Source organism: Bombina bombina, chromosome 12 (genome assembly GCF_027579735.1).
Source record: "Bombina bombina isolate aBomBom1 chromosome 12, aBomBom1.pri, whole genome shotgun sequence".
NCBI classification, from domain to species: domain Eukaryota; kingdom Metazoa; phylum Chordata; class Amphibia; order Anura; family Bombinatoridae; genus Bombina; species Bombina bombina.
In genome coordinates, this window is record NC_069510.1 from 118,399,219 (window position 1) to 118,427,005 (window position 27,787).

At 39.0% G+C, this 27,787-nt stretch overlaps 1 protein-coding gene across 1 annotated transcript in view; it reads right to left on the minus strand.

Annotated features, from left to right (window-relative positions):
* The window catches only part of CFAP157 (cilia and flagella associated protein 157), a 153,783-nt gene that overhangs the window by 795 nt on the left and 125,201 nt on the right, over positions 1-27,787 (minus strand). Inside the window, exon 8 of the mRNA XM_053695499.1 lies at positions 427-598. Coding sequence (XP_053551474.1) covers positions 427-598 — 172 coding nt within the window. The remainder of the gene's footprint in view (positions 1-426; positions 599-27,787) is intronic.

Genomic DNA, 27,787 nt, shown 5'->3' on the forward strand with positions numbered 1-27,787 from the left:
ATTTCCATTCCAATTGGGTCTGGTAGATTTACCACTATAAGTGACCTTCATTGTCCACTCCAACCAGTATAGAATTTTCCTTTTGTGAGTGAGTGAGGAGTGAGCACATAATACTCCATATAACATATTAACTCCATATAGACATGATCTGACATCTAGCTCGGGGTACATTGTGACGCACAGCCTGATCACTGTCCCTAGACAAGGAAATACTTAGGGATTCTTTATGTGACACAGATAGACCAGAATTTGACAATCTCTCTGCCCGTCACCTCATCCCAGACTAATATTGCAGCAAATGCTAACCACAAATTATAATCCCGGTCAGACAGGTTCAGGACAATGATAAATCTGCTGCTTAGTATAATATGAGTGTTACATGTCGCTAATAGAATAGATTTCTGTGCCAGCCGGTATAGGAGTTACCTTTGGAATACTGGGGTTCCCTCCCACTGGCCCCAGTCGGGTGGTCCTAGAGAGCATACTCATCTTGCTCAGCACTGCACTGGAGATGTCCTGCCTTGGAACCAGACCCAGGTCCCCCATGCGGTAGTGAGAACTCACACCCATCCGTTTCTGTACTGGGGACAGCGTCAGCCTGAGAAGTAAATGTTATTGACAGGTTGGGATGGGAGTATCAGATCTTATAATTTATACAGGTAAATATACAGTCACACTCTGTAACGCCTCAGCTGCTAGACTGCTGTAAAGCAATGCTCTGCAGTACCCTGTCAGTCAAGGTATAAGAGGTGGTTTTAACCACAAAAAGCTGTACATGTTTTTAAAAAGATTTATTTTGGGATTTATGAATATTAATGGAATGATTGCAGTTTAAGTAAATCCCAATAATAATTCTGCCTCATTACACGACACAGCCTACTCTTCACACAGTTAAAGGCACAATTAAACTGTCATGATTCAGATTGGGAATGTCATTTTAAAAACCTTTCCAAATCACTTTAAGCATCACATGTACTTTTTTTTCTTTGTATTTTTTGTTAAAGGCTAAACCTAGTTAGGCTTATAGGCTGATTTCTAAGACTCTGCAGTCAACCTCTTATCTCACAGTCTAGCTGTGAATAGCTAACAGCATGTACTGTTTGTTCATGTGTGCTATATAGATAACACTGTACTCACTCCAGTAGAGTTATTTATAAGTCAGCACTAAAATGCAATTCTGTCAAAAGCACTGAGATAGGGGGGCAGTCTGCAGAGGCTTAGAAACAAGGTAATCACAGAGGTAAAAAGTGTATTAATATAACTGTGTTAGTTAAGCAAAACTGGGGAATGGGTAATAAAGGGATTATCTATCTTTTTAAACAATAACATTTTTGGTGTTTACTGTCCCTTTAAATAAAGAGGCAATGAATGTTTTCTATCCTGCTTACAAATACAGATATGATTAAAAAAAAAAAACAGGCTTACACTTATCCTATTCACGCACAAGGCATGGTCTGTGATTGGTGGATAGGTCTGTATGCCTCTCCTGCTTAGCTCATTGGCTGAACCCTGCTCAGATATAGCAATGCACTGCAGATCCTGAGTATAACTTTAATCATGTCTTTAACCTCTTTCTTAAACACAAAGGGCTAGATTACAAGTGGTGCGCTAAGTTTCCGAGTTAAAAAAAAAGCTCCAACAAACATAAATACACTAAAATAATCTGTTACACTCGTATAAACACTATCTGATAAAAAATAGTCATATAAATATTAATATATTCATGGTATATGGCCATGTACATAAAGGGCTTTACAGGTACAAATCCCCAAATCTAGAACCTCAAAATACAAACTTTTTCTGAAATTCAAACTTTTTTAAAAAGTAATAAAATAATATAAAACTACCTTTAGGTTACACGTATAAGCAGTATAATGACATATATAAATATTACCTATATTGATTACAGTACTGTACTATCTTTATCATGGTACTATGTATACACAAGTAATAAACTGATATAAAACTACCTTTAGGTTACATGTATAAGCAGTATAATGACATATAAATATTACCTTATTGATTACAGTACTGTACTATCTTTATCATGGTACTATGTATACACAAGTAATAAACTGATATAAAAACAGAATTTATGTTTACCTGATAAATTTCTTTCTCCAACGGTGTGTCCGGTCCACGGCGTCATCCTTACTTGTGGGATATTCTCTTCCCCAACAGGAAATGGCAAAGAGCCCAGCAAAGCTGGTCACATGATCCCTCCTAGGCTCCGCCTACCCCAGTCATTCGACCGACGTTAAGGAGGAATATTTGCATAGGAGAAACCATATGGTACCGTGGTGACTGTAGTTAAAGAAAATAAAATATCAGACCTGATTAAAAAAACCAGGGCGGGCCGTGGACCGGACACACCGTTGGAGAAAGAAATTTATCAGGTAAACATAAATTCTGTTTTCTCCAACATAGGTGTGTCCGGTCCACGGCGTCATCCTTACTTGTGGGAACCAATACCAAAGCTTTAGGACACGGATGAAGGGAGGGAGCAAATCAGGTCACCTAAATGGAAGGCACCACGGCTTGCAAAACCTTTCTCCCAAAAATAGCCTCAGAAGAAGCAAAAGTATCAAACTTGTAAAATTTGGTAAAAGTGTGCAGTGAAGACCAAGTCGCTGCCCTACATATCTGATCAACAGAAGCCTCGTTCTTGAAGGCCCATGTGGAAGCCACAGCCCTAGTGGAATGAGCTGTGATTCTTTCGGGAGGCTGCCGTCCGGCAGTCTCGTAAGCCAATCTGATGATGCTTTTAATCCAAAAAGAGAGAGAGGTAGAAGTTGCTTTTTGACCTCTCCTTTTACCTGAATAAACAACAAACAAGGAAGATGTTTGTCTAAAATCCTTTGTAGCATCTAAATAGAATTTTAGAGCGCGAACAACATCCAAATTGTGCAACAAACGTTCCTTCTTTGAAACTGGTTTTGGACACAGAGAAGGTACGATAATCTCCTGGTTAATGTTTTTGTTAGAAACAACTTTTGGAAGAAAACCAGGTTTAGTACGTAACACCACCTTATCTGCATGGAACACCAGATAAGGAGGAGAACACTGCAGAGCAGATAATTCTGAGACTCTTCTAGCAGAAGAAATCGCAACTAAAAACAAAACTTTCCAAGATAATAACTTAATATCAACGGAATGTAAGGGTTCAAACGGAACCCCCTGAAGAACTGAAAGAACTAAATTGAGACTCCAAGGAGGAGTCAAAGGTTTGTAAACAGGCTTGATTCTAACCAGAGCCTGAACAAAGGCTTGAACATCTGGCACAGCTGCCAGCTTTTTGTGAAGTAATACCGACAAGGCAGAAATCTGTCCCTTCAGGGAACTTGCAGATAATCCTTTTTCCAATCCTTCTTGAAGGAAGGATAGAATCCTAGGAATCTTAACCTTGTCCCAAGGGAATCCTTTAGATTCACACCAACAGATATATTTTTTCCAAATTTTGTGGTAAATCTTTCTAGTCACAGGCTTTCTGGCCTGAACAAGAGTATCGATCACAGAATCTGAGAATCCTCGCTTCGATAAAATCAAGCGTTCAATCTCCAAGCAGTCAGCTGGAGTGAAACCAGATTCGGATGTTCGAACGGACCCTGAACAAGAAGGTCTCGTCTCAAAGGTAGCTTCCAAGGTGGAGCCGATGACATATTCACCAGATCTGCATACCAAGTCCTGCGTGGCCACGCAGGAGCTATCAAGATCACCGACGCCCTCTCCTGCTTGATCCTGGCTATCAGCCTGGGGATGAGAGGAAATGGCGGGAACACATAAGCTAGTTTGAAGGTCCAAGGTGCTACTAGTGCATCCACTAGAGCCGCCTTGGGATCCCTGGATCTGGCCCCGTAGCAAGGAACTTTGAAGTTCTGACGAGAGGCCATCAGATCCATGTCTGGAATGCCCCACAGGTGAGTGACTTGGGCAAAGATTTCCGGATGGAGTTCCCACTCCCCCGGATGCAATGTCTGACGACTCAGAAAATCCGCTTCCCAATTTTCCACTCCTGGGATGTGGATAGCAGACAGGTGGCAGGAGTGAGACTCCGCCCAAAGAATAATTTTGGTTACTTCTTCCATCGCTAGGGAACTCCTTGTTCCCCCCTGATGGTTGATGTACGCAACAGTCGTCATGTTGTCTGATTGAAACCGTATGAACCTGGTCCTCGCAAGCTGGGGCCAGGCCTGGAGCGCATTGAATATCGCTCTCAGTTCCAGAATATTTATCGGTAGAAGAGATTCTTCCCGAGACCAAAGACCCTGAGCTTTCAGGGATCCCCAGACCGCGCCCCAGCCTATCAGACTGGCGTCGGTCGTGACAATGACCCACTCTGGTCTGTGGAACATCATCCCTTGAGACAGATTGTCCAGGGACAGCCACCAACGGAGTGAGTCTCTGGCCCTCTGATTTACTTGTATCTTCGGAGACAAGTCTGTATAGTCCCCATTCCACTGACTGAGCATGCACAGTTGTAATGGTCTTAGATGAATGCGCGCAAAAGGAACTATGTCCATCGCCGCCACCATCAACCCGATCACTTCCATGCACTGAGCTATGGAAGGAAGAGGAACGGAATGAAGTATCCGACAAGAGTCCAGAAGCTTTGTTTTTCTGGCCTCTGTTAGAAAGATCCTCATTTCTAAGGAGTCTATAATTGTTCCCAAGAAGGGAACCCTTGTTGACGGGAATAGAGAACTCTTTTCCACGTTCACTTTCCAGCCGTGAGATCTGAGAAAGGCCAGGACAATGTCCGTGTGAGCCTTTGCTTGAGGAAGGGACGACGCTTGAATCAGAATGTCGTCCAGGTAAGGTACTACTGCAATGCCCCTTGGTCTTAGCACCGCTAGAAGGGACCCTAGTACCTTTGTGAAAATCCTTGGAGCAGTGGCTAATCCGAAAGGAAGCGCCACGAACTGGTAATGTTTGTCCAGGAATGCAAACCTTAGGAACCGATGATGTTCCTTGTGGATAGGAATATGTAGATACGCATCCTTTAAATCCACCGTGGTCATAAATTGACCTTCCTGGATGGAAGGAAGGATAGTTCGAATGGTTTCCATCTTGAACGATGGGACCTTGAGAAATTTGTTTAAGATCTTGAGATCTAGGATTGGTCTGAACGTTCCCTCTTTTTTGGGAACTATGAACAGATTGGAGTAGAACCCCATCCCTTGTTCTCTTAATGGAACAGGATGAATCACTCCCATTTTTAACAGGTCTTCTACACAATGTAAGAACGCCTGTCTTTTTATGTGGTCTGAAGACAACTGCGACTTGTGGAACCTCCCCCTTGGGGGAAGTCCCTTGAATTCCAGAAGATAACCCTGGGAGACTATTTCTAGCGCCCAAGGATCCAGAACATCTCTTGCCCAAGCCTGAGCGAAGAGAGAGAGTCTGCCCCCCACCAGATCCGGTCCCGGATCGGGGGCCAATATTTCATGCTGTCTTGGTAACAGTGGCAGGTTTCTTGGCCTGCTTTCCCTTGTTCCAGCCTTGCATTGGTCTCCAAGCTGGCTTGGCCTGAGAAGTATTACCCTCTTGCTTAGAGGACGTAACACCTTGGGTTGGTCCGTTTTTACGAAAGGGACGAAAATTAGGTCTATTTTTTGCCTTGAAGGGCCGATCCTGAGGAAGGGCGTGGCCCTTACCCCCAGTGATATCAGAGATAATCTCTTTCAAGTCAGGACCAAACAGCGTTTTCCCCTTGAAAGGAATGTTTAGTAGCTTGTTCTTGGAAGACGCATCAGCCGACCAAGATTTCAACCAAAGCGCTCTGCGCGCCACAATAGCAAACCCAGAGTTCTTAGCCGCTAACTTAGCCAATTGCAAAGAGGCGTCTAGAGTGAAAGAATTAGCCAATTTGAGAGCATTGATTCTGTCCATAATCTCCTCATAAGGAGGAGAGTCACTATCGAGCACCTTAAGCAGTTCATCAAACCAGAAATATGCGGCTGTAGTGACAGGGACAATGCATGAAATGGGTTGTAGAAGGTAACCCTGCTGAACAAACATCTTTTTAAGCAAACCTTCTAATTTTTTATCCATAGGATCTATGAAAGCACAACTATCCTCTATGGGAATAGTGGTGCGTTTGTTTAAAGTAGAAACCGCTCCCTCGACCTTGGGGACTGACTGCCATAAGTCCTTTCTGGGGTCGACCATAGGAAACAATTTTTTAAATATGGGGGGAGGGACGAAAGGAATACCGGGCCTTTCCCATTCTTTATTAACAATGTCCGCCACCCGCTTGGGTATAGGAAAAGCTTCTGGGAGCCCCGGCACCTCTAGGAACTTGTCCATTTTACATAGTTTCTCTGGGATGACTAAATTTTCACAATCATCCAGAGTGGATAATACCTCCTTAAGCAAAATGCGGAGATGTTCCAATTTAAATTTAAATGTAATCACATCAGATTCAGCCTGCTGAGAAATGTTCCCTAAATCAGTAATTTCTTCCTCAGACAAAACCTCCCTGGCCCCCTCAGATTGGGTTAGGGGCCCTTCAGAGATATTAATATCAGCGTCGTCATGCTCTTCAGTAACTAAAACAGAGCAGCCACGCTTACGCTGACAAGGGTTCATTTTGGCTAAAATGTTTTTGACAGAATTATCCATTACAGCCGTTAATTGTTGCATAGTAAGGAGAATTGGCGCGCTAGATGTACTAGGGGCCTCCTGAGTGGGCAAGACTCGTGTAGACGAAGGAGGGAATGATGCAGTACCATGCTTACTCCCCTCACTTGAGGAATCATCTTGGGCATCATTGTCATTATCACATAAATCACATTTATTTAAATGAATAGGAATTCTGGCTTCCCCACATTCAGAACACAGTCTATCTGGTAGTTCAGACATGTTAAACAGGCATAAACTTGATCAGAAAGTACAAAAAACGTTTTAAAATAAAACCGTTACTGTCACTTTAAATTTTAAACTGAACACACTTTATTACTGCAATTGCGAAAAAACATGAAGGAATTGTTCAAAATTCACCAAATTTTCACCACAGCGTCTTAAAGCCTTGAAAATATTGCACACCAATTTTGGAAGCTTTAACCCTTAAAATAACGGAACCGGAGCCGTTTTAAGCTTTAAACCCCTTTACAGTCCCTGGTATCTGCTTTGCTGAGACCCAACCAAACCCAAAGGGGAATACGATACCAAATGACGCCTTCAGAAGTCTTTTATAAGTATCAGAGCTCCTCTCACATGCGACTGCATGCCATGCCTCTCAAAAACAAGTGCGCAACACCGGCGCGAAAATGAGACTCTGCCTATGCTTTGGGAAAGCCCCTAAAGAATAAGGTGTCTAAAACAGTGCCTGCCGATATTATTAAATCAAAATACCCAGAATAAATGATTCCTCAAGGCTAAATAAGTGTTAATATCAATCGATTTAGCCCAAAAAAAGTCTACAGTTTAAATAAGCCCTTGTGAAGCCCTTATTTACAATCGAAATAAACATGGCTTACCGGATCCCATAGGGAAAATGACAGCTTCCAGCATTACATCGTCTTGTTAGAATGTGTCATACCTCAAGCAGCAAGAGACTGCAAACTGTTCCCCCAACTGAAGTTAATTGCTCTCAACAGTCCTGTGTGGAACAGCCATGGATTTTAGTTACGGTTGCTAAAATCATTTTCCTCATACAAACAGAATTCTTCATCTCTTTTCTGTTTCTGAGTAAATAGTACGTACCAGCACTATTTGAAAATAACAAACTCTTGATTGAATAATGAAAAACTACAGTTAAACACTAAAAAACTCTAAGCCATCTCCGTGGAGATGTTGCCTGTACAACGGCAAAGAGAATGACTGGGGTAGGCGGAGCCTAGGAGGGATCATGTGACCAGCTTTGCTGGGCTCTTTGCCATTTCCTGTTGGGGAAGAGAATATCCCACAAGTAAGGATGACGCCGTGGACCGGACACACCTATGTTGGAGAAACTACCTTTAGGTTACATGTATAAGCTGTATAATGACATATACATATTATCTTACTGATTACAGTACTGTACTATCTTTATCATGGTACTATGTATACAAAAGTAATAAACTGATATAAAACTACCTCTAGGTTACATGTATAAGCTGTATGATGACATATAAATATTACCTGTCTGATTACAGTACAGTACTATCTTTATCATGGTACTATGTATATAAAAGTAATACAACTGATATAAAACTACCTTTAGGTTACACGTATAAGCTGTATAAAGACATATAAATATTACCTGTCTGATAACAGTACTGTACTATCTTTATCATGGTACTATGTATACAAATGTAATAAACTGATATAAAACTACCTTTAGGTTACATGTATAAGCTGTATAATGACATATAAATATTACCTTACTGATTACAGTACTGTACTATCTTTATCATGGTACTATGTATACAAAAGTAATAAACCTGATATAAAACTACCTTTAGGTTACATGTATAAGCTGTATACTGACATATAAATATTACCTGTCTGATTACAGTACTGTACTATCTTTATCATGGTGCTATGTATACAAAAGTAATAAACTGATATAAAAACAGAATTTATGCTTACCTGATAAATTACTTTCTCCAACGGTGTGTCCGGTCCACGGCGTCATCCTTACTTGTGGGATATTCTCTTCCCCAACAGGAAATGACAAAGAGTCCCAGCAAAGCTGGTCACATGATCCCTCCTAGGCTCCGCCCACCCCAGTCATTCGACCGACGGACAGGAGGAAATATATATAGGAGAAACCATATGATACCGTGGTGACTGTAGTTAGAGAAAATAATTCATCAGACCTGATTAAAAAACCAGGGTGGGCCGTGGACCGGACACACCGTTGGAGAAAGTAATTTATCAGGTAAGCATAAATTCTGTTTTCTCCAACATTGGTGTGTCCGGTCCACGGCGTCATCCTTACTTGTGGGAACCAATACCAAAGCTTTAGGACACGGATGAAGGGAGGGAGCAAATCAGGTTACCTAAACGGAAGGCACCACAGCTTGCAAAACCTTTCTCCCAAAAATAGCCTCCGAAGAAGCAAAAGTATAAAATTTGTAAAATTTGGCAAAAGTGTGCAGTGAAGACCAAGTCGCTGCCTTACATATCTGGTCAACAGAAGCCTCGTTCTTGAAGGCCCATGTGGAAGCCACAGCCCTAGTGGAGTGAGCTGTGATTCTTTCAGGAGGCTGCCGTCCGGCAGTCTCATAAGCCAATCGGATGATGCTTTTAAGCCAAAAGGAAAGAGAGGTAGAAGTCGCTTTTTGACCTCTCCTTTTACCAGAATAAACAACAAACAAGGAAGATGTTTGTCTGAAATCTTTTGTAGCCTCTAAATAGAATTTTAGAGCACGGACTACGTCCAAATTGTGTAACAAACGTTCCTTCTTTGAAACTGGATTCGGACATAAAGAAGGTACAACTAACTCCTGGTTAATATTTTTGTTAGAAACAACCTTAGGAAGAAAACAAGGCTTAGTACGCAAAACCACCTTATCTGCATGGAACACCAGATAGGGCGGAGAACACTGCAGAGCAGATAACTCTGAAACTCTTCTAGCAGAAGAAATTGCAACCAAAAACAAAACTTTCCAAGATAGTAACTTAATATCTATGGAATGTAAAGGTTCAAACGGAACCCCTTGAAGAACTGAAAGAACTAGATTTAGACTCCAGGGAGGAGTCAAAGGTCTGTAAAGAGGCTTGATCCTAACCAGAGCCTGAACAAATGCTTGAACATCTGGCACAGCTGCCAGTCTTTTGTGTAGTAAGACAGATAAAGCAGAGATCTGTCCCTTTAGAGAACTTGCAGATAATCCTTTCTCCAGACCTTCTTGTAGAAAGGAGAGAATCTTAGGAATTTTGATCTTATTCCATGGGAATCCTTTGGATTCACACCAACAGATATATCTTTTCCATATTTTATGGTAAATCTTTCTAGTTACCGGTTTTCTGGCCTGAACCAGAGTATCTATCACAGAATCTGAAAACCCACGCTTCGATAGAATCAAGCGTTCAATCTCCAAGCCGTCAGCTGGAGGGAGACCAGATTTGGATGTTCGAATGGACCCTGAACAAGAAGGTCCTGTCTCAAAGGTAGCTTCCATGGTGGAACCGATGACATATTCACCAGGTCTGCATACCAAGTCCTGCGTGGCCACGCAGGAGCTATCAAGATCACCGAGGCCCTCTCCTGATTGATCCTGGCTACCAGCCTGGGAATGAGAGGAAACGGTGGAAAGGTTGAAGGTCCAAGGTGCTACTAGTGCATCTACTAGAGTCGCCTTGGGATCCCTGGATCTGGACCCGTAGCAAGGAACCTTGAAGTTCTGACGAGACGCCATCAGATCCATGTCTGGAATGCCCCATAATTGAGTTATTTGGGCAAAGATCTCCGGATGGAGTTCCCACTCCCCCGGATGGAATGTCTGACGACTCAGAAAATCTGCCTCCCAGTTTTCCACACCTGGGATGTGGATCGTAGACAGGTGGCAGGAGTGATCCTCCGCCCATTGAATTATTTTGGCCACTTCTTTCATCGCCAGGGAACTCTTTGTTCCCCCTTGATGATTGATATAAGCAACAGTCGTCATGTTGTCTGATTGGAACCTTATGAATTTGGCCTTTGCTAGTTGAGGCCAAGCTTTGAGAGCATTGAATATCGCTCTCAGTTCCAGAATGTTTATCGGGAGAAGAGACTCTTCCCGAGACCATAGACCCTGAGCTTTCAGGGATTCCCAGACCGCACCCCAGCCCACTAGACTGGCGTTGGTCGTGACAATGACCCACTCTGGCCTGCGGAAGCTCATTCCCTGGGACAGATGGTCCAGGGTCAGCCACCAACGGAGTGAATCTCTGGTCTTTTGATCTACTTGAATCATTGGAGACAAGTCTGTATAATCCCCATTCCACTGTTTGAGCATGCACAGTTGTAATGGTCTTAGATGAATTCGTGCAAAAGGAACTACGTCCATTGTTGCAACCATCAATCCTATTACTTCCATGCACTGCGCTATGGAAGGACGAGGAACAGAATGAAGCACTTGACAAGAGCTTAGAAGTTTTGATTTTCTGACCTCTGTCAGAAAAATCCTCATTTCTAAGGAATCTATTATTGTTCCCAAGAAGGGAACTCTTGTTGACGGGGACAGAGAACTCTTTTCTTTGTTCACCTTCCATCCGTGAGATGTGAGAAAGGCTAGAACGATGTCCGTATGAGCCTTCGCCTTTGACAGGGACGACGCTTGTATTAGAATGTCGTCCAAGTAAGGTACTACTGCAATGCCCCTTGGTCTTAGAACCGCTAGAAGGGACCCTAGCACCTTTGTGAAAATCCTTGGAGCAGTGGCTAATCCGAATGGAAGAGCCACAAACTGGTAATGTTTGTCCAGAAAAGCGAACCTTAGGAACTGATGATGTTCCTTGTGGATAGGGATATGTAGGTACGCATCCTTTAAATCCACGGTAGTCATAAATTGACTTTCCTGGATGGTGGGTAGAATCGTTCGAATAGTTTCCATTTTGAACGATGGTACCCTGAGAAATTTGTTTAGGATCTTCAAATCCAAAATTGGTCTGAACGTTCCCACTTTTTTGGGAACTACGAACAGATTGGAATAAAATCCCATTCCTTGTTCCTTTATTGGAACTGGGTGTATCACTCCCATCTTTAACAGGTCTTCTACACAATGTAAGAATGCCTGTCTCTTTATTTGGTTTGAGGATAAGTGAGACTTGTGGAACCTTCCCCTTGGGGGTAGTTCCTTGAATTCCAGGAGATAACCTTGAGAAACTATTTCTAGCGCCCAAGGATCCTGAACATCTCTTGCCCAAGCCTGAGCAAAGAGAGAGAGTCTGCCCCCCACCAGATCCGGTCCCGGATCGGGGGCTACTCCTTCATGCTGTCTTGTTAGCAGTGGCAGGTTTCTTGGCCTGCTTACCTTTGTTCCAGCCTTGCATTGGTTTCCAGGCTGGTTTGGGTTGTGAGGCATTACCCTCTTGCTTAGAGGATGCAGAATTAGAGGCTGGTCCATTTCTGCGAAAGGGACGAAAATTAGGCTTATTTTTAGCCTTAAAAGACCTATCCTGTGGAAGGGCGTGGCCCTTTCCCCCAGTGATGTCTGAAATAATCTCTTTCAAATCAGGTCCAAATAAAGTTTTACCTTTGAAAGGAATGTTAAGTAATTTTGTCTTGGATGACACATCCGCTGACCAAGACTTTAGCCAAAGCGCTCTGCGCGCCACAATAGCAAACCCTGAATTTTTCGCAGCTAATTTTGCTAATTGCAAAGCGGCATCTAAAATAAAAGAGTTAGCCAATTTAAGTGCGTGAACTCTGTCCATAACCTCCTCATATGGAGTTTCTCTACTGAGCGACTTTTCTAGTTCCTTGAACCAGAACCACGCTGCCGTAGTGACAGGAACAATGCATGAAATTGGTTGTAGAAGGTAGCCTTGCTGTACAAAAATCTTTTTAAGCAAACCTTCCAATTTTTTATCCATAGGATCTTTGAAAGCACAACTATCTTCGATAGGAATAGTAGTGCGTTTGTTTAGAGTAGAAACTGCCCCCTCGACCTTGGGGACTGTCTGCCATAAGTCCTTTCTGGGGTCGACCATAGGAAATAATTTCTTAAATATAGGGGGAGGAACAAAAGGTATGCCGGGCTTTTCCCACTCTTTATTTACTATGTCCGCCACCCGCTTGGGTATAGGAAAAGCGTCGGGGGGCACCGGAACCTCTAGGAACCTGTCCATCTTGCATAATTTCTCTGGAATGACCAAATTGTCACAATCATCCAGAGTAGATAACACCTCCTTAAGCAGTGCGCGGAGATGTTCTAATTTAAATTTAAATGTCACAACATCAGGTTCAGCTTGATGAGAAATTTTTCCTGAATCTGAAATTTCTCCCTCAGACAAAACCTCCCTCATGGCCCCTTCAGATTGGTGTGAGGGTATGACAGAACAATTATCATCAGCGTCCTCTTGCTCTTCAGTGTTCAAAACAGAGCAATCGCGCTTTCTCTGATAAGTAGGCATTTTGGATAAAAGATTTGCTATGGAGTTATCCATTACAGCCGTTAATTGTTGCATGGTAATAAGCATTGGCGCACTAGATGTACTAGGGGCCTCCTGCATGGGCAAAACTGGTGTAGACACAGTAGGAGATGATGTAGTATCATGTTTACTCCCCTCATTTGAGGAATCATCTTGGGCAATATCATTATTTGTGGCAGTACTGTCCTTACTTTGTTTGGACGCTATGGCACAATTGTCACATAAATTTAAATGGGGAGACACATTGGCTTTCATACATATAGAACATAGCTTATCTGAAGGTATAGACATGTTAAACAGGCTTAAACTTGTCAACAATGCACAAAAAACGTTTTAAAATAAAACCGTTACTGTCACTTTAAATTTCAAACAGAAAACACTTTATTACTGAAAATGTGAAAAAGTATGAAGGAATTGTTCAAAAATTACCAAATTTTCACCACAGTGTCTTAAAGCCTTAAAAGTATTGCACACCAAATTTCAGAGCTTTAACCCTTAGAATAACGGAACCGGAGCCGTTTTTCAATTTAACCCCTATACAGTCCCAGATACAGTCTTTGCTAAGACCCAACCAAGCCCTGAGGGGAATACGCGTTCCCCAAGATTATAAATGTCAATTGTTAGCCTAAATTTGAATAATATGCACAAATAAAGCAATCGATTTAGCCCATAAAAATGTCTACCAGTTTTTTAGCCCATAATAAGCCCTTTATTCTGTTTGTTTTTGACTAAGAAAATGGCTTACCGGTCCCCATGAGGGGAAATGACAGCCTTCCAGCATTACACAGTCTTGTTAGAAATATGGCTAGTCATACCTTAAGCAGAAAAGTCTGCTAACTGTTTCCCCCAACTGAAGTTACTTCATCTCAACAGTCCTATGTGGAAACAGCAACCGATTTTAGTGACTGTCTGCTAAAATCATCTTCCTCTTACAAACAGAAATCTTCATCCTTTTCTGTTTCAGAGTAAATAGTACATACCAGCACTATTTTAAAATAACAAACACTTGATAGAAGAATAAAAACTACATTTAAACACCAAAAAACTCTTAACCATCTCCGTGGAGATGTTGCCTGTGCAACGGCAAAGAGAATGACTGGGGTGGGCGGAGCCTAGGAGGGATCATGTGACCAGCTTTGCTGGGACTCTTTGCCATTTCCTGTTGGGGAAGAGAATATCCCACAAGTAAGGATGACGCCGTGGACCGGACACACCAATGTTGGAGAAACTATCTTTAGGTTACATCTATAAGCTGTATAATGACATATAAATATTACCTTACTGATTACAGTACTGTACTATCTTTATCATCGTACTATGTATACAGAGTAATAAACTGATATAAAACTACCTTTAGGTTACATGTATAAGCTGTATAATGACATATAAATATTACCTTACTGATTACAGTACTGTACTATCTTTATCATGGTACTATGTATACAAAAGTAATAAACTGATATAAAACTACCTTTAGGTTACATGTATAAGCTGTATGATGACATATAAATATTACCTTACTGATTACAGTACTGTGCTATCTTTATCATGGTTCTATGTATACACAAGTAATATAATTATATAAAACTACCTTTAGGTTACATGTATAAGCTGTATAATGACATATAAATATTACCTTACTGATTACAATACTGTAATATCTTTATCATGGTACTATGTATACAAAAGTAATAAACTGATATAAAACTACCTTTAGGTTACATGTATAAGCTGTATGATGACATATACATATTACCTTACTGATTACAATACTGTAATATCTTTATCATGGTACTATGTATACAAAAGTAATAAACTGATATAAAACTACCTTTAGGTTACATGTATAAGCTGTATAATGACATATAAATATTACCTGTCTGATTACAGTACTGTACTATCTTTATCATGGTACTATGTATACAAAAGTAATAAACTGATATAAAACTACCTTTAGGTTACATGTATAAGCTGTTGAATGACAAATAAATATTACCTGTCTGATTACAGTACTGTACTATCTTTATCATGGTACTATGTATACACAAGTAATAAACTGATATAAAAATACATTTAGTTACATGTATAATCTGTATAATGACATAAATATTACCTTACTGATTACTGTACTGTACTATCTTTATCATGGTACTATGTATACAAAAGTAATAAACTGATATAAAACTACCTTTAGGTTACATGTATAAGCTGTATAATGACATATAAATATTACCTCTCTGATTACAGTACTGTACTATCTTTATCATGTTACTATGTATACAAAAGTAATAAACTGATATAAAACTACATTTAGGTTTCATGTATAAGCTGTATAATGACATATAAATATTACCTTACTGATTACAATACTGTACTATCTTTACCATGGTACTATGTATACAAAAGTAATAAAACTGATATAAAACTACCTTTAGGTTACATGTATAAGCTGTATAATGACATATAAATATTACCTTACTGATTACAGTACTGTACTATCTTTACCATGGTACTATGTATACAAAAGTAATAAAACTGATATAAAACTACCTTTAGGTTACATGTATAAGCTGTATAATGACATATAAATATTACCTTACTGATTACAGTACTGTACTATCTTTATCATGGTACTATGTATACAAAAGTAATAAACTGATATAAAACTACCTTTAGGTTACATGTATAAGCTGTATAATGACATATAAATATTACCTACTGATTACAGTACTGTACTATCTTTATCATGGTACTATGTATACAAAAGTAATAAACTGATATAAAACTACCTTTAGGTTACATGTATAAGCTGTATAATGACCTATAAATATTACCTTACTGATTACAGTACTGTACTATATTTATCATGGTACTATGTATACAAAAGTAATAAAATGATATAAAACTACCTTCAGGTTACATGTAAAAGCTGTATAATGACATATAAATATTACCTACTGATTACAGTACTGTACTATCTTTATCATGGTACTATGTATACAAAAGTAATAAACTGATATAAAACTACCTTTAGGTTACATGTATAAGCTGTATAATGACATATAAATATTACCTACTGATTACAGTACTGTACTATCTTTATCATGGTACTATGTATACAAAAGTAATAAACTGATATAAAACTACCTTTAGGTTACATGTATAAGCTGTATAATGACATATAAATATTACCTTACTGATAACAGTACTGTACTATCTTTATCATGGTACTATGTATACACAAGTAATAAACTGAAATAAACTACCTTTAGGTTACATGTATAAGCTGTATAATGACATATAAATATTACCTTACTGATTACAGTACTGTACTATCTTTATCATGGTACTATATATACAAAAGTAATAAACTGATATAAAACTACCTTTAAGTTACATGTATAAGCTGTATAATGACTTATAAATATTACTTACTGATTACAGTACTGTAGTATCTTTATCATGGTACTATATATACAAAAGTAATAAACTGATATAAAACTACCTTTAAGTTACATGTATAAGCTGTATAATGACATATAAATATTACTTACTGATTACAGTACTGTAGTATCTTTATCATGGTACTATGTATACAAAAGTAATAAACTGATATAAAACTACCTTTAGGTTACATGTATAAGCTGTATAATGACATATAAATATTACCTTACTGATTACAGTACTGTGCTATCTTTATCATGGTACTATGTATACAAAAGTAATAAACTGATATAAAACTACCTTTAGGTTACATGTATAAGCTGTATAATGACCTATAAATATTACTTACTGATTACAGTACTGTACTATCTTTATCATGGTACTATGTATACAAAAGTAATAAACTGATATAAAGCTACCTTTAGGTTACATGTATAAGCTGTATAATGACATATAAATATTACCTTACTGATTACAGTACTGTACTATCTTTATCATGGTACTATGTGTACACAAGTAATAAACTAATATAAAACTACCTTTAGGTTACATGTATAAGCTGTATAATGACATAAATATTACTTTACTGATTACAGTACTGTACTATCTTTATCATGGTACTATGTGTACACAAGTAATAAACTGATATAAAACTACCTTTAGGTTACATGTACAAGCTGTATAATGACAAATAAATATTACCTGTCTGATTACAGTACTGTGCTATCTTTATCATGGTACTATGTATACAAAAGTAATAAACTGATATAAAACTACCTTTAGGTTACATGTATAAGCTGTATAATGACATATAAACATTACCTTACTGATTACAGTACTGTATTATCTTTATCATGGTACTATGTATACAAAAGTAATAAACTGATATAAAGCTACCTTTAGGTTACATGTATAAGCTGTATAATGACATAAATATTACTTTACTGATTACAGTACTGTATTATCTTTATCATGGTCCTATGTATACAAAAGTAATACACTGATATAAAACTACCTTTAGGTTACATGTATAAGCTGTATAATGACATAAATATAACCTTACTGATTACAGTACTGTTCTATCTTTATCATGGTACTATATACACAAGTAATAAACTGATATAAAACTACCTTTAGGTTACATGTATAAGCTGTATAATGACATATAAATATTACCTGTCTGATTACAGTACTGTAATATCTTTATCATGATACTATGCATACAAAAGTAATAAACTGATATATAACTACCTTTAGGTTACATGTATAAGCTGTATAATGACATATAGATATTACCTTAATGATTACAGTACTGTACTATCTTTATCATGGTACTATGTATACAAAAGTAATAAACTGATATAAAACTACCTTTAGGTTACATGTATAAGCTGTATGATGACATATAAATATTACCTTACTGATTACAGTACTGTACTATCTTTATCATGGTACTATGTATATACAAGTAATAAACTGATATAAAACTACCTTTAGGTTACATGTATAAGCTGTATAATGACATATAAATATTACCTCTCTGATTACAGTACTGTACTATCTTTATCATGGTACTATATATACAAAAGTAATAAACTGATATAAAACTACCTTTAGGTTACATGTATACGCTGTATAATGACATATACATATTACCTTACTGATTACAGTACTGTACTATCTTTATCATGGTACTATGTATACAAAGGTAATAAACTGATATAAAACTACCTTTAGGTTACATGTATAAGTTGTATAATGACATATAAATATTACCTACTGATTACAGTACTGTACTATCTTTATCATGGTACTATGTATACACAAGTAATAAACTGAAATAAACTACCTTTAGGTTACATGTATAAGCTGTATAATGACATATAAATATTACCTACTGATTACAGTACTGTACTATCTTTATCATGGTACTATGTATACACAAGTAATAAACTGAAATAAACTACCTTTAGGTTACATGTATAAGCTGTATAATTACATATAAATATTACCTGTCTGATTACAGTACTGTACTATCTTTATCATGGTACTATGTATACACAAGTAATAAACTGATATAAAACTACCTTTAGGTTACATGTATAAGCTGTATAATGACATATAAATATTACCTGTCTGATTACAGTACTGTACTATCTTTATCATGGTACTATGTATACAAAAGTAATAAAACTGATATAAAACTACCTTTAGGTTACATGTATAAGCTGTATAATGACATATAAATATTACCTGTCTGATTACAGTACTGTACTATCTTTATCATGGTACTATGTATACAAAAGTAATAAACTGATATAAAACTACCTTTAGGTTACATGTATAAGCTGTATAATGACCTATAAATATTACTTACTGATTACAGTACTGTACTATCTTTATCATGGTGCTATGTATACAAAAGTAATAAACTGATATAAAACTACCTATAGGTTATATGTATAAGCTCTATAATGACCTATAAATATTACTTACTGATTACAGTACTGTACTATCTTTATCATGGTACTATGTATACAAAAGTAATAAACTGATATAAAACTACCTTTAGGTTACATGTATAAGCTGTATAATGACATATAAATATTACCTTACTGATTACAGTACTGTACTATCTTTATCATGGTACTATGTATACAAAAGTAATAAACTGATATAAAACTACCTTTAGGTTACATGTATAAGCTGTATAATGACATATAAATATTACCTTACTGATTAAAGTACTGTACTATCTTTATCATGGTACTATGGCCCCTAGTTATGAAGCCGTCAACCTCGATAGATACCGGCAAAAGTAGAATTTAGTGACGTAAGCTTCAATCCGCCGGACTCAGTCCGACACAGATCGATTCTTATGTCACTATAGATGTTCCGCACACAAGTGCGGCACAATCTGACTACTTTTGCTAGTTATCAAAAAACTAGCAAGTACGCTCGGCACTTTTCCGGCCCAGCGTACCTGGTTTTCAAACCGCCGCCCTGGAGGCGGCGGATCCCATAGGAATCAATGGGAGTCTGACCATAGCGAAAGTTCATGTTCGCTGCTGCTAGACATCCCATTGATTCCTATGGGAGATGTCTACACCCAACACCCTAACATGTACCCCGAGTCTAAACACCCCTAATCTGTCCCCCCTACACCGCCGCAACTAAATAAAGCTATTACCCCCTAAACCGCCGCTCCCGGAGCCCACCGCCTAATAAAATAACAAAGCCCCCCAAAATAAAAAAATGCCCTACCCTATTCTAAATTAAAAAGTTACCAGCTCTTTTACCTTACCAGCCCTTAAAAGGGCCTTTTGCGGGGCATGCCCCAAAGAATTCTGCCCTTTTGCCTGTAAAATAAAAATACAACCCCCCAACATTAAAACCCACCACCCACATACCCCTAATCTAACCCAAACCCCCTTAAATAAACCTAACACTACCCCCCTGCAGATCATCCTACCTTGAGTCGTCTTCAGCCAGCCGACCACCGATGGAACCGAAGAGGAGATCCGGAGCGGCAGAAGTCATCATCCAAGGGACGCTGAAGAAGTCTTCCATCCGATGAAGTCATCATCCAGGCGGCGCTGAAGAGGTCTTCCAACCGGGCAATGTCTTCTTCCAAGCGGCATCTTCAATCTTCTTTCTTCCGGATCCATCTTCATCCCGCCGACGCGGAACATCCTTCTTCCCCGACGGACAAACGACGAATGAAGGTTCCTTTAAGGGACGTCATCTAAGATGGCGTCCCTTCAATTCCGACTGGCTGATAGGATTCTATCAGCCAATCGGCATTAAGGTAAGAAAAATCTGATTGGCTGATTGAATCAGCCAATCAGATTGAAGTTCAATCCGATTGGCTGATCCAATCAGCCAATCAGATTGAGCTTGCTTTCTATTGGCTGATCGAAACAGCCAATAGAATGCGAGCTCAATCTGATTGGCTGATTGGATCAGCCAATCGGATTGAACTTCAATCTGATTGGCTGATTCAATCAGCCAATCAGATTTTTCCTACCTTAATTCCGATTGGCTGATAGAATCCTATCAGCTAATCAGAATTGAAGGGACGCCATCTTGGATGACGTCCCTTAACCCCTTAATGACCACAATGTACCCTGTATGTCACTGGTCGTTAAGGGTTTTTTCAGGACATAATAGCATTAGTCTAGCAAGAACACGCTATTAATTACCTCCCTCCAGCAGACTTTGTGGAATAGAGCAGTCTCAACACTGGTGGCAAGACCGCGCTATAAAACAATCAAGTCCCAAAAAAAGACCAGTGACATACAGGGTACGTCGCTGGTCCTTAAGGGGTTAAAGGAACCTTCAGTCGTCGTTAGTCCATCGGGGAAGAAGGATGTTCCGCGTCGGCGGGATGAAGATGGATCCGGAAGAAAGAAGATTGAAGATGCCGCTTGGAAGAAGACATCGCCCGGTTGGAAGACCTCTTCAGCGCCGCCTGGATGATGACTTCATCGGATGGAAGACTTCTTCAGCGCCCCTTGGATGATGACTTCTGCTGCTCCGGATCTCCTCTTCGGTTCCATCGGTGGTCGGCTGGCTGAAGATGACTCAAGATAGGATGATCTTCAGGGGGGTAGTGTTAGGTTTATTTAAGGGGGGTTTGGGTTAGATTAGGGGTATGTGGGTGGTGGGTTTTAATGTTGGGGGGGTTGTATTTTTATTTTACAGGCAAAAGAGCAGAATTCTTTGGGGCATGCCCCGCAAAAGGCCCTTTTAAGGGCTGGTAAGGTAAAAGAGCTGGTAACTTTTTAATTTAGAATAGGGTAGGGCATTTTTTTATTTTGGGGGCTTACATGTATAAGCTGTATAATGACATATAAATATTACCTTACTGATTACAGTACTGTACTATCTTTATCATGGTACTATATATACAAAAGTAATAAACTGATATAAAATACCTTTAGGTTACATGTATAAGCTGTATAATGACATATAACTATTACCTTACTGATTAAAGTACTGTACTATCTTTATCATGGTACTATGGCCCCTAGTTATGAAGCCGTCAACCTCAAATACGCTGGAATTCCGCAGCGTATTTGTGGCGAGGCTGATTCGCCTTAGTTATCAAGCCCTAGATACCGGCAAAAGTAGAATTTAGTGACGTAAGCTTCAATCCGCCGGACTCAGTCCGACACAGATCGATTCTTATGTCACTATAGATGTTCCGCACACAAGTGCGGCACAATCTGACTACTTTTGCTAGTTATCAAAAAACTAGCAAGTACGCTCGGCACTTTTCCGGCCCAGCGTACCTGGTTTTCAAACCGCCGCCCTGGAGGCGGCGGATCCCATAGGAATCAATGGGAGTCTGACCAAAGCGAAAGTTCATGTTCGCTGCTGCTAGACATCCCATTGATTCCTATGGGAGATGTCTACACCCAACACCCTAACATGTACCCCGAGTCAAAACACCCCTAATCTGTCCCCCCTACACCGCCGCAACTAAATAAAGCTATTACCCCCTAAACCGCCGCTCCCGGAGCCCACCGCCACTATAATAAATATGTTAACCCCTAAACCGCCGCTTCCGGACCCCACCGCCACCTACATTATACCTATTAACCCCTATCCTGCCCCCCCATACCGTCGCCACCTATAATAAATTTATTAACCCCTATCCTGCCCCCCCTACACCGCCGCCACTGTAATAAAATTATTAACCCCTAAACCTAAGTCTAACACTAACCCTAACACCCCCCTAACTTAAATATTAATTAAATAAATCTAAATAATATTTCTCTTATTAACTAAATTAATCCTATTTAAAACTAAATACTTACCTTTAAAATAAACCCTAATATAGCTAGAATATAAATAATAATTGTATTGTAGCTATTTTAGGATTTATTTTTATTTTACAGGCATCTCAATTTATTTTAACTAGGTACAATAGATAATAAATAGTTATTAACTATTTAATAGCTATCTAGCTAAAATAAAGAGAAATTTACCTGTAAAATAAAAACTAACCTAAGTTACAATTACCACCTAACACTACACTATACTTTAATAAATTACTCCTACTTAAAACTAAATACTTACCTGTAAAATAAACCCTAAGATAGCTACAATATAATTAATAATTACATTGTAGCTATTTTAGGATTTATATTTATTTTACAGGTAACTTTGTATTTATTTTAGCTAGTTAGAATAGTTATTATATAGTTATTAACTATTTAATAACTACCTAGCTAAAAGAAATACAAAATTACCTGTAAAATAAATCCTAACCTAAGTTACAATTAAACCTAACACTACACTATCATTAAATTAATTAAATAAATTACCTACAAATAACTACAATTAAATTAAATAAACTAACTAAAGTACAAAAAATAAAAAAGCTAAGTTACAAAAAATAAAAAAAATAAGTTACAAACATTTAAAAAATATTACAACAATTTTAAGATACTTACACCTAATCTAAGCCCCCTAATAAAATAACAAAGCCCCCCAAAATAAAAAAATGCCCTACCCTATTCTAAATTAAAAAGTTACCAGCTCTTTTACCTTACCAGCCCTTAAAAGGGCCTTTTGCGGGGCATGCCCCAAAGAATTCTGCCCTTTTGCCTGTAAAATAAAAATACAACCCCCCCAACATTAAAACCCACCACCCACATACCCCTAATCTAACCCAAACCCCCTTAAATAAACCTAACACTACCCCCCTGCAGATCATCCTACCTTGAGTCGTCTTCAGCCAGCCGACCACCGATGGAACCGAAGAGGAGATCCGGAGCGGCAGAAGTCATCATCCAAGGGGCGCTGAAGAAGTCTTCCATCCGATGAAGTCATCATCTAGGCGGCGCTGAAGAGGTCTTCCAACCGGGCAATGTCTTCTTCCAAGCGGCATCTTCAATCTTCTTTCTTCCGGATCCATCTTCATCCCGCCGACGCGGAACATCCTTCTTCCCCGACGGACAAACGACGAATGAAGGTTCCTTTAAGGGACGTCATCTAAGATGGCGTCCCTTCAATTCCGACTGGCTGATAGGATTCTATCAGCCAATCGGCATTAAGGTAGGAAAACAGCCAATAGAATGCTGGTAGGAAAACAGCCAATAGAATGATTGGATCAGCCAATCGGATTGAACTTCAATCTGATTGGCTGATTCAATCAGCCAATCAGATTTTTCCTACCTTAATTCCGATTGGCTGATAGAATCCTATCAGCTAATCAGAATTGAAGGGATGCCATCTTGGATGACGTCCCTTAAAGGAACCTTCATTCGTCGTTAGTCCATCGGGGAAGAAGGATGTTCCGCGTCGGCGGGATGAAGATGGATCCGGAAGAAAGAAGATTGAAGATGCCGCTTGGAAGAAGACATCGCCCGGTTGGAAGACCTCTTCAGCGCCGCCTGGATGATGACTTCATCGGATGGAAGACTTCTTCAGTGCCCCTTGGATGATGACTTCTGCTGCTCCGCATCTCCTCTTCGGTTCCATCGGTGGTTGGCTGGCTGAAGATGACTCAAGATAGGATGATCTTCAGGGGGGTAGTGTTAGGTTGATTTAAGGGGGGTTTGGGTTAGATTAGGGGTATGTGGGTGGTGGGTTTTAATGTTGGGGGGGTTGTATTTTTATTTTACAGGCAAAAGAGCAGAATTCTTTGGGGCATGCCCCGCAAAAGGCCCTTTTAAGGGCTGGTAAGGTAAAAGAGCTGGTAACTTTTTAATTTAGAATAGGGTAGGGCATTTTTTTATTTTGGGGGGCTTACATGTATAAGCTGTATAATGACATATAAATATTACCTTACTGATTACAGTACTGTACTATCTTTATCATGGTACTATATATACAAAAGTAATAAACTGATATAAAATACCTTTAGGTTACATGTATAAGCTGTATAATGACATATAAATATTACCTTACTGATTACAGTACTGTACTATATTTATCATGGTACTATGTATACAAAAGTAATAAACTGATATAAAACTACCTTTAGGTTACATGTATAAGCTGTATAATGACAAATATTACCTTACTGATTACAGTACTGTACTATCTTTATCATGGTATTATGTATACAAAAGTAATAAAACTGATATAAAACTACCTTTAGGTTACATGTATAAGCTGTATAATGACATATAAATATTACCTTACTGATTACAGTACGGTACTATCTTTATCATGGTACTATGTATACAAAAGTAATAAACTGATATAAAACTACCTTTAGGTTACATGTATAAGCTGTATAATGACAAATATTACCTTACTGATTACAGTAATGTACTATCTTTATCATGGTACTATGTATACAAAAGTAATAAACTGATATAAAACTACCTTTAGGTTACATGTATAAGCTGTATAAGGACATATAAATATTACCTACTGATTACAGTACTGTACTATCTTAATCATGGTACTATGTATACAAAAGTAATAAACTGATATAAAACTACCTTTAGGTTACATGTATAAGCTATATAATGACATATAAATATTACCTACTGATTACAGTACTGTACTATCTTTATCATGGTAGTATGTATACAAAAGTAATAAACTGATATAAAACCACCTTTAGGTTACATGTATAAGCTGTATAATGACATATACATAGTACCTTACTGATTACAGTACTGTACTATCTTTATCATGGTACTATGTATATAAAAGTAATAAAATGATATAAAACTACCTTTAGGTTACATGTATAAGCTGTATAATGACATATAAATATTACCTGTCTGATTACAGTACTGTACTATCTTTATCATGGTACTATGTATACAAAAGTAATAAACTGATAAAAAACTACCTTTAGGTTACATGTATAAGCTGTATAATGACATATAAATATTATCTGTCTGATTACAGTACTGTACTATCTTTATCATGGTACTATGTATACAAAAGTAATAAACTGATAAAAAACTACCTTTAGGTTACATGTATAAGCTGTATAATGACATATAAATAATACCTTACTGATTACAGTACTGTACTATCTTTATCATGGTACTATGTATACAAAAGTAATAAACTGATATAAAAACAGAATTTATGTTTACCTGATAAATTACTTTCTCCAACGGTGTGTCCGGTCCACGGCGTCATCCTTACTTGTGGGATATTCTCTTCCCCAACAGGAAATGGCAAAGAGCCCAGCAAAGCTGGTCACATGATCCCTCCTAGGCTCCGCCTACCCCAGTCATTCGACCGACGTTAAGGAGGAATATTTGCATAGGAGAAACCATATGGTACCGTGGTGACTGTAGTTAAAGAAAATAAATTATCAGACCTGATTAAAAAAACCAGGGCGGGCCGTGGACCGGACACACCGTTGGAGAAAGTAATTTATCAGGTAAACATAAATTCTGTTTTCTCCAACATAGGTGTGTCCGGTCCACGGCGTCATCCTTACTTGTGGGAACCAATACCAAAGCTTTAGGACACGGATGAAGGGAGGGAGCAAATCAGGTCACCTAAATGGAAGGCACCACGGTTTGCAAAACCTTTCTCCCAAAAATAGCCTCAGAAGAAGCAAAAGTATCAAACTTGTAAAATTTGGTAAAAGTGTGCAGTGAAGACCAAGTCGCTGCCCTACATATCTGATCAACAGAAGCCTCGTTCTTGAAGGCCCATGTGGAAGCCACAGCCCTAGTGGAATGAGCTGTGATTCTTTCGGGAGGCTGCCGTCCGGCAGTCTCGTAAGCCAATCTGATGATGCTTTTAATCCAAAAAGAGAGAGAGGTAGAAGTTGCTTTTTGACCTCTCCTTTTACCGGAATAAACAACAAACAAGGAAGATGTTTGTCTAAAATCCTTTGTAGCTTCTAAATAGAATTTTAGAGCGCGAACAACATCCAAATTGTGCAACAAACGTTCCTTCTTTGAAACTGGTTTCGGAATGTAAGGGTTCAAACGGAACCCCCTGAAGAACTGAAAGAACTAAATTGAGACTCCAAGGAGGAGTCAAAGGTTTGTAAACAGGCTTAATTCTAACCAGAGCCTGAACAAAGGCTTGAACATCTGGCACAGCTGCCAGCTTTTTGTGAAGTAACACAGACAAGGCAGAAATCTGTCCCTTCAGGGAACTTGCAGATAATCCTTTTTCCAATCCTTCTTGAAGGAAGGATAGAATCTTAGGAATCTTAACCTTGTCCCAAGGGAATCCTTTAGATTCACACCAACAGATATATTTTTTCCAAATTTTGTGGTAAATCTTTCTAGTTACAGGCTTTCTGGCCTGAACAAGAGTATCGATAACAGAATCTGAGAACCCTCGCTTCGATAAGATCAAGCGTTCAATCTCCAAGCAGTCAGCTGGAGTGAAACCAGGTTCGGATGTTCGAACGGACCCTGAACAAGAAGGTCTCGTCTCAAAGGTAGCTTCCAAGGTGGAGCCGATGACATATTCACCAGATCTGCATACCAAGTCCTGCGTGGCCACGCAGGAGCTATCAAGATCACCGACGCCCTCTCCTGATTGATCCTGGCTACCAGCCTGGGGATGAGAGGAAACGGCGGGAACACATAAGCTAGTTTGAAGGTCCAAGGTGCTACTAGTGCATCCACTAGAGCCGCCTTGGGATCCCTGGATCTGGACCCGTAGCAAGGAACTTTGTTTTTCTGGCCTCTGTCAGAAATATCCTCATTTCTAAGGAGTCTATTATTGTTCCCAAGAAGGGAACCCTTGTTGACGGAGATAGAGAACTCTTTTCCACGTTCACTTTCCATCCGTGAGATCTGAGAAAGGCCAGGACTATGTCCGTGTGAGCCTTTGCTTGAGGAAGGGACGACGCTTGAATCAGAATGTCGTCCAAATAAGGTACTACAGCAATGCCCCTTGGTCTTAGCACAGCTAGAAGGGACCCTAGTACCTTTGTGAAAATCCTTGGAGCAGTGGCTAATCCGAAAGGAAGCGCCACGAACTGGTAATGCTTGTCCAGGAATGCGAACCTTAGGAACCGATGATGTTCCTTGTGGATAGGAATATGTAGATACGCATCCTTTAAATCCACCGTGGTCATGAATTGACCTTCCTGGATGGAAGGAAGAATAGTTCGAATGGTTTCCATCTTGAACGATGGAACCTTGAGAAACTTGTTTAAGATCTTGAGATCTAAGATTGGTCTGAACGTTCCCTCTTTTTTGGGAACTATGAACAGATTGGAGTAGAACCCCATCCCTTGTTCTCTTAATGGAACAGGATGAATCACTCCCATTTTTAACAGGTCTTCTACACAATGTAAGAATGCCTGTCTTTTTATGTGGTC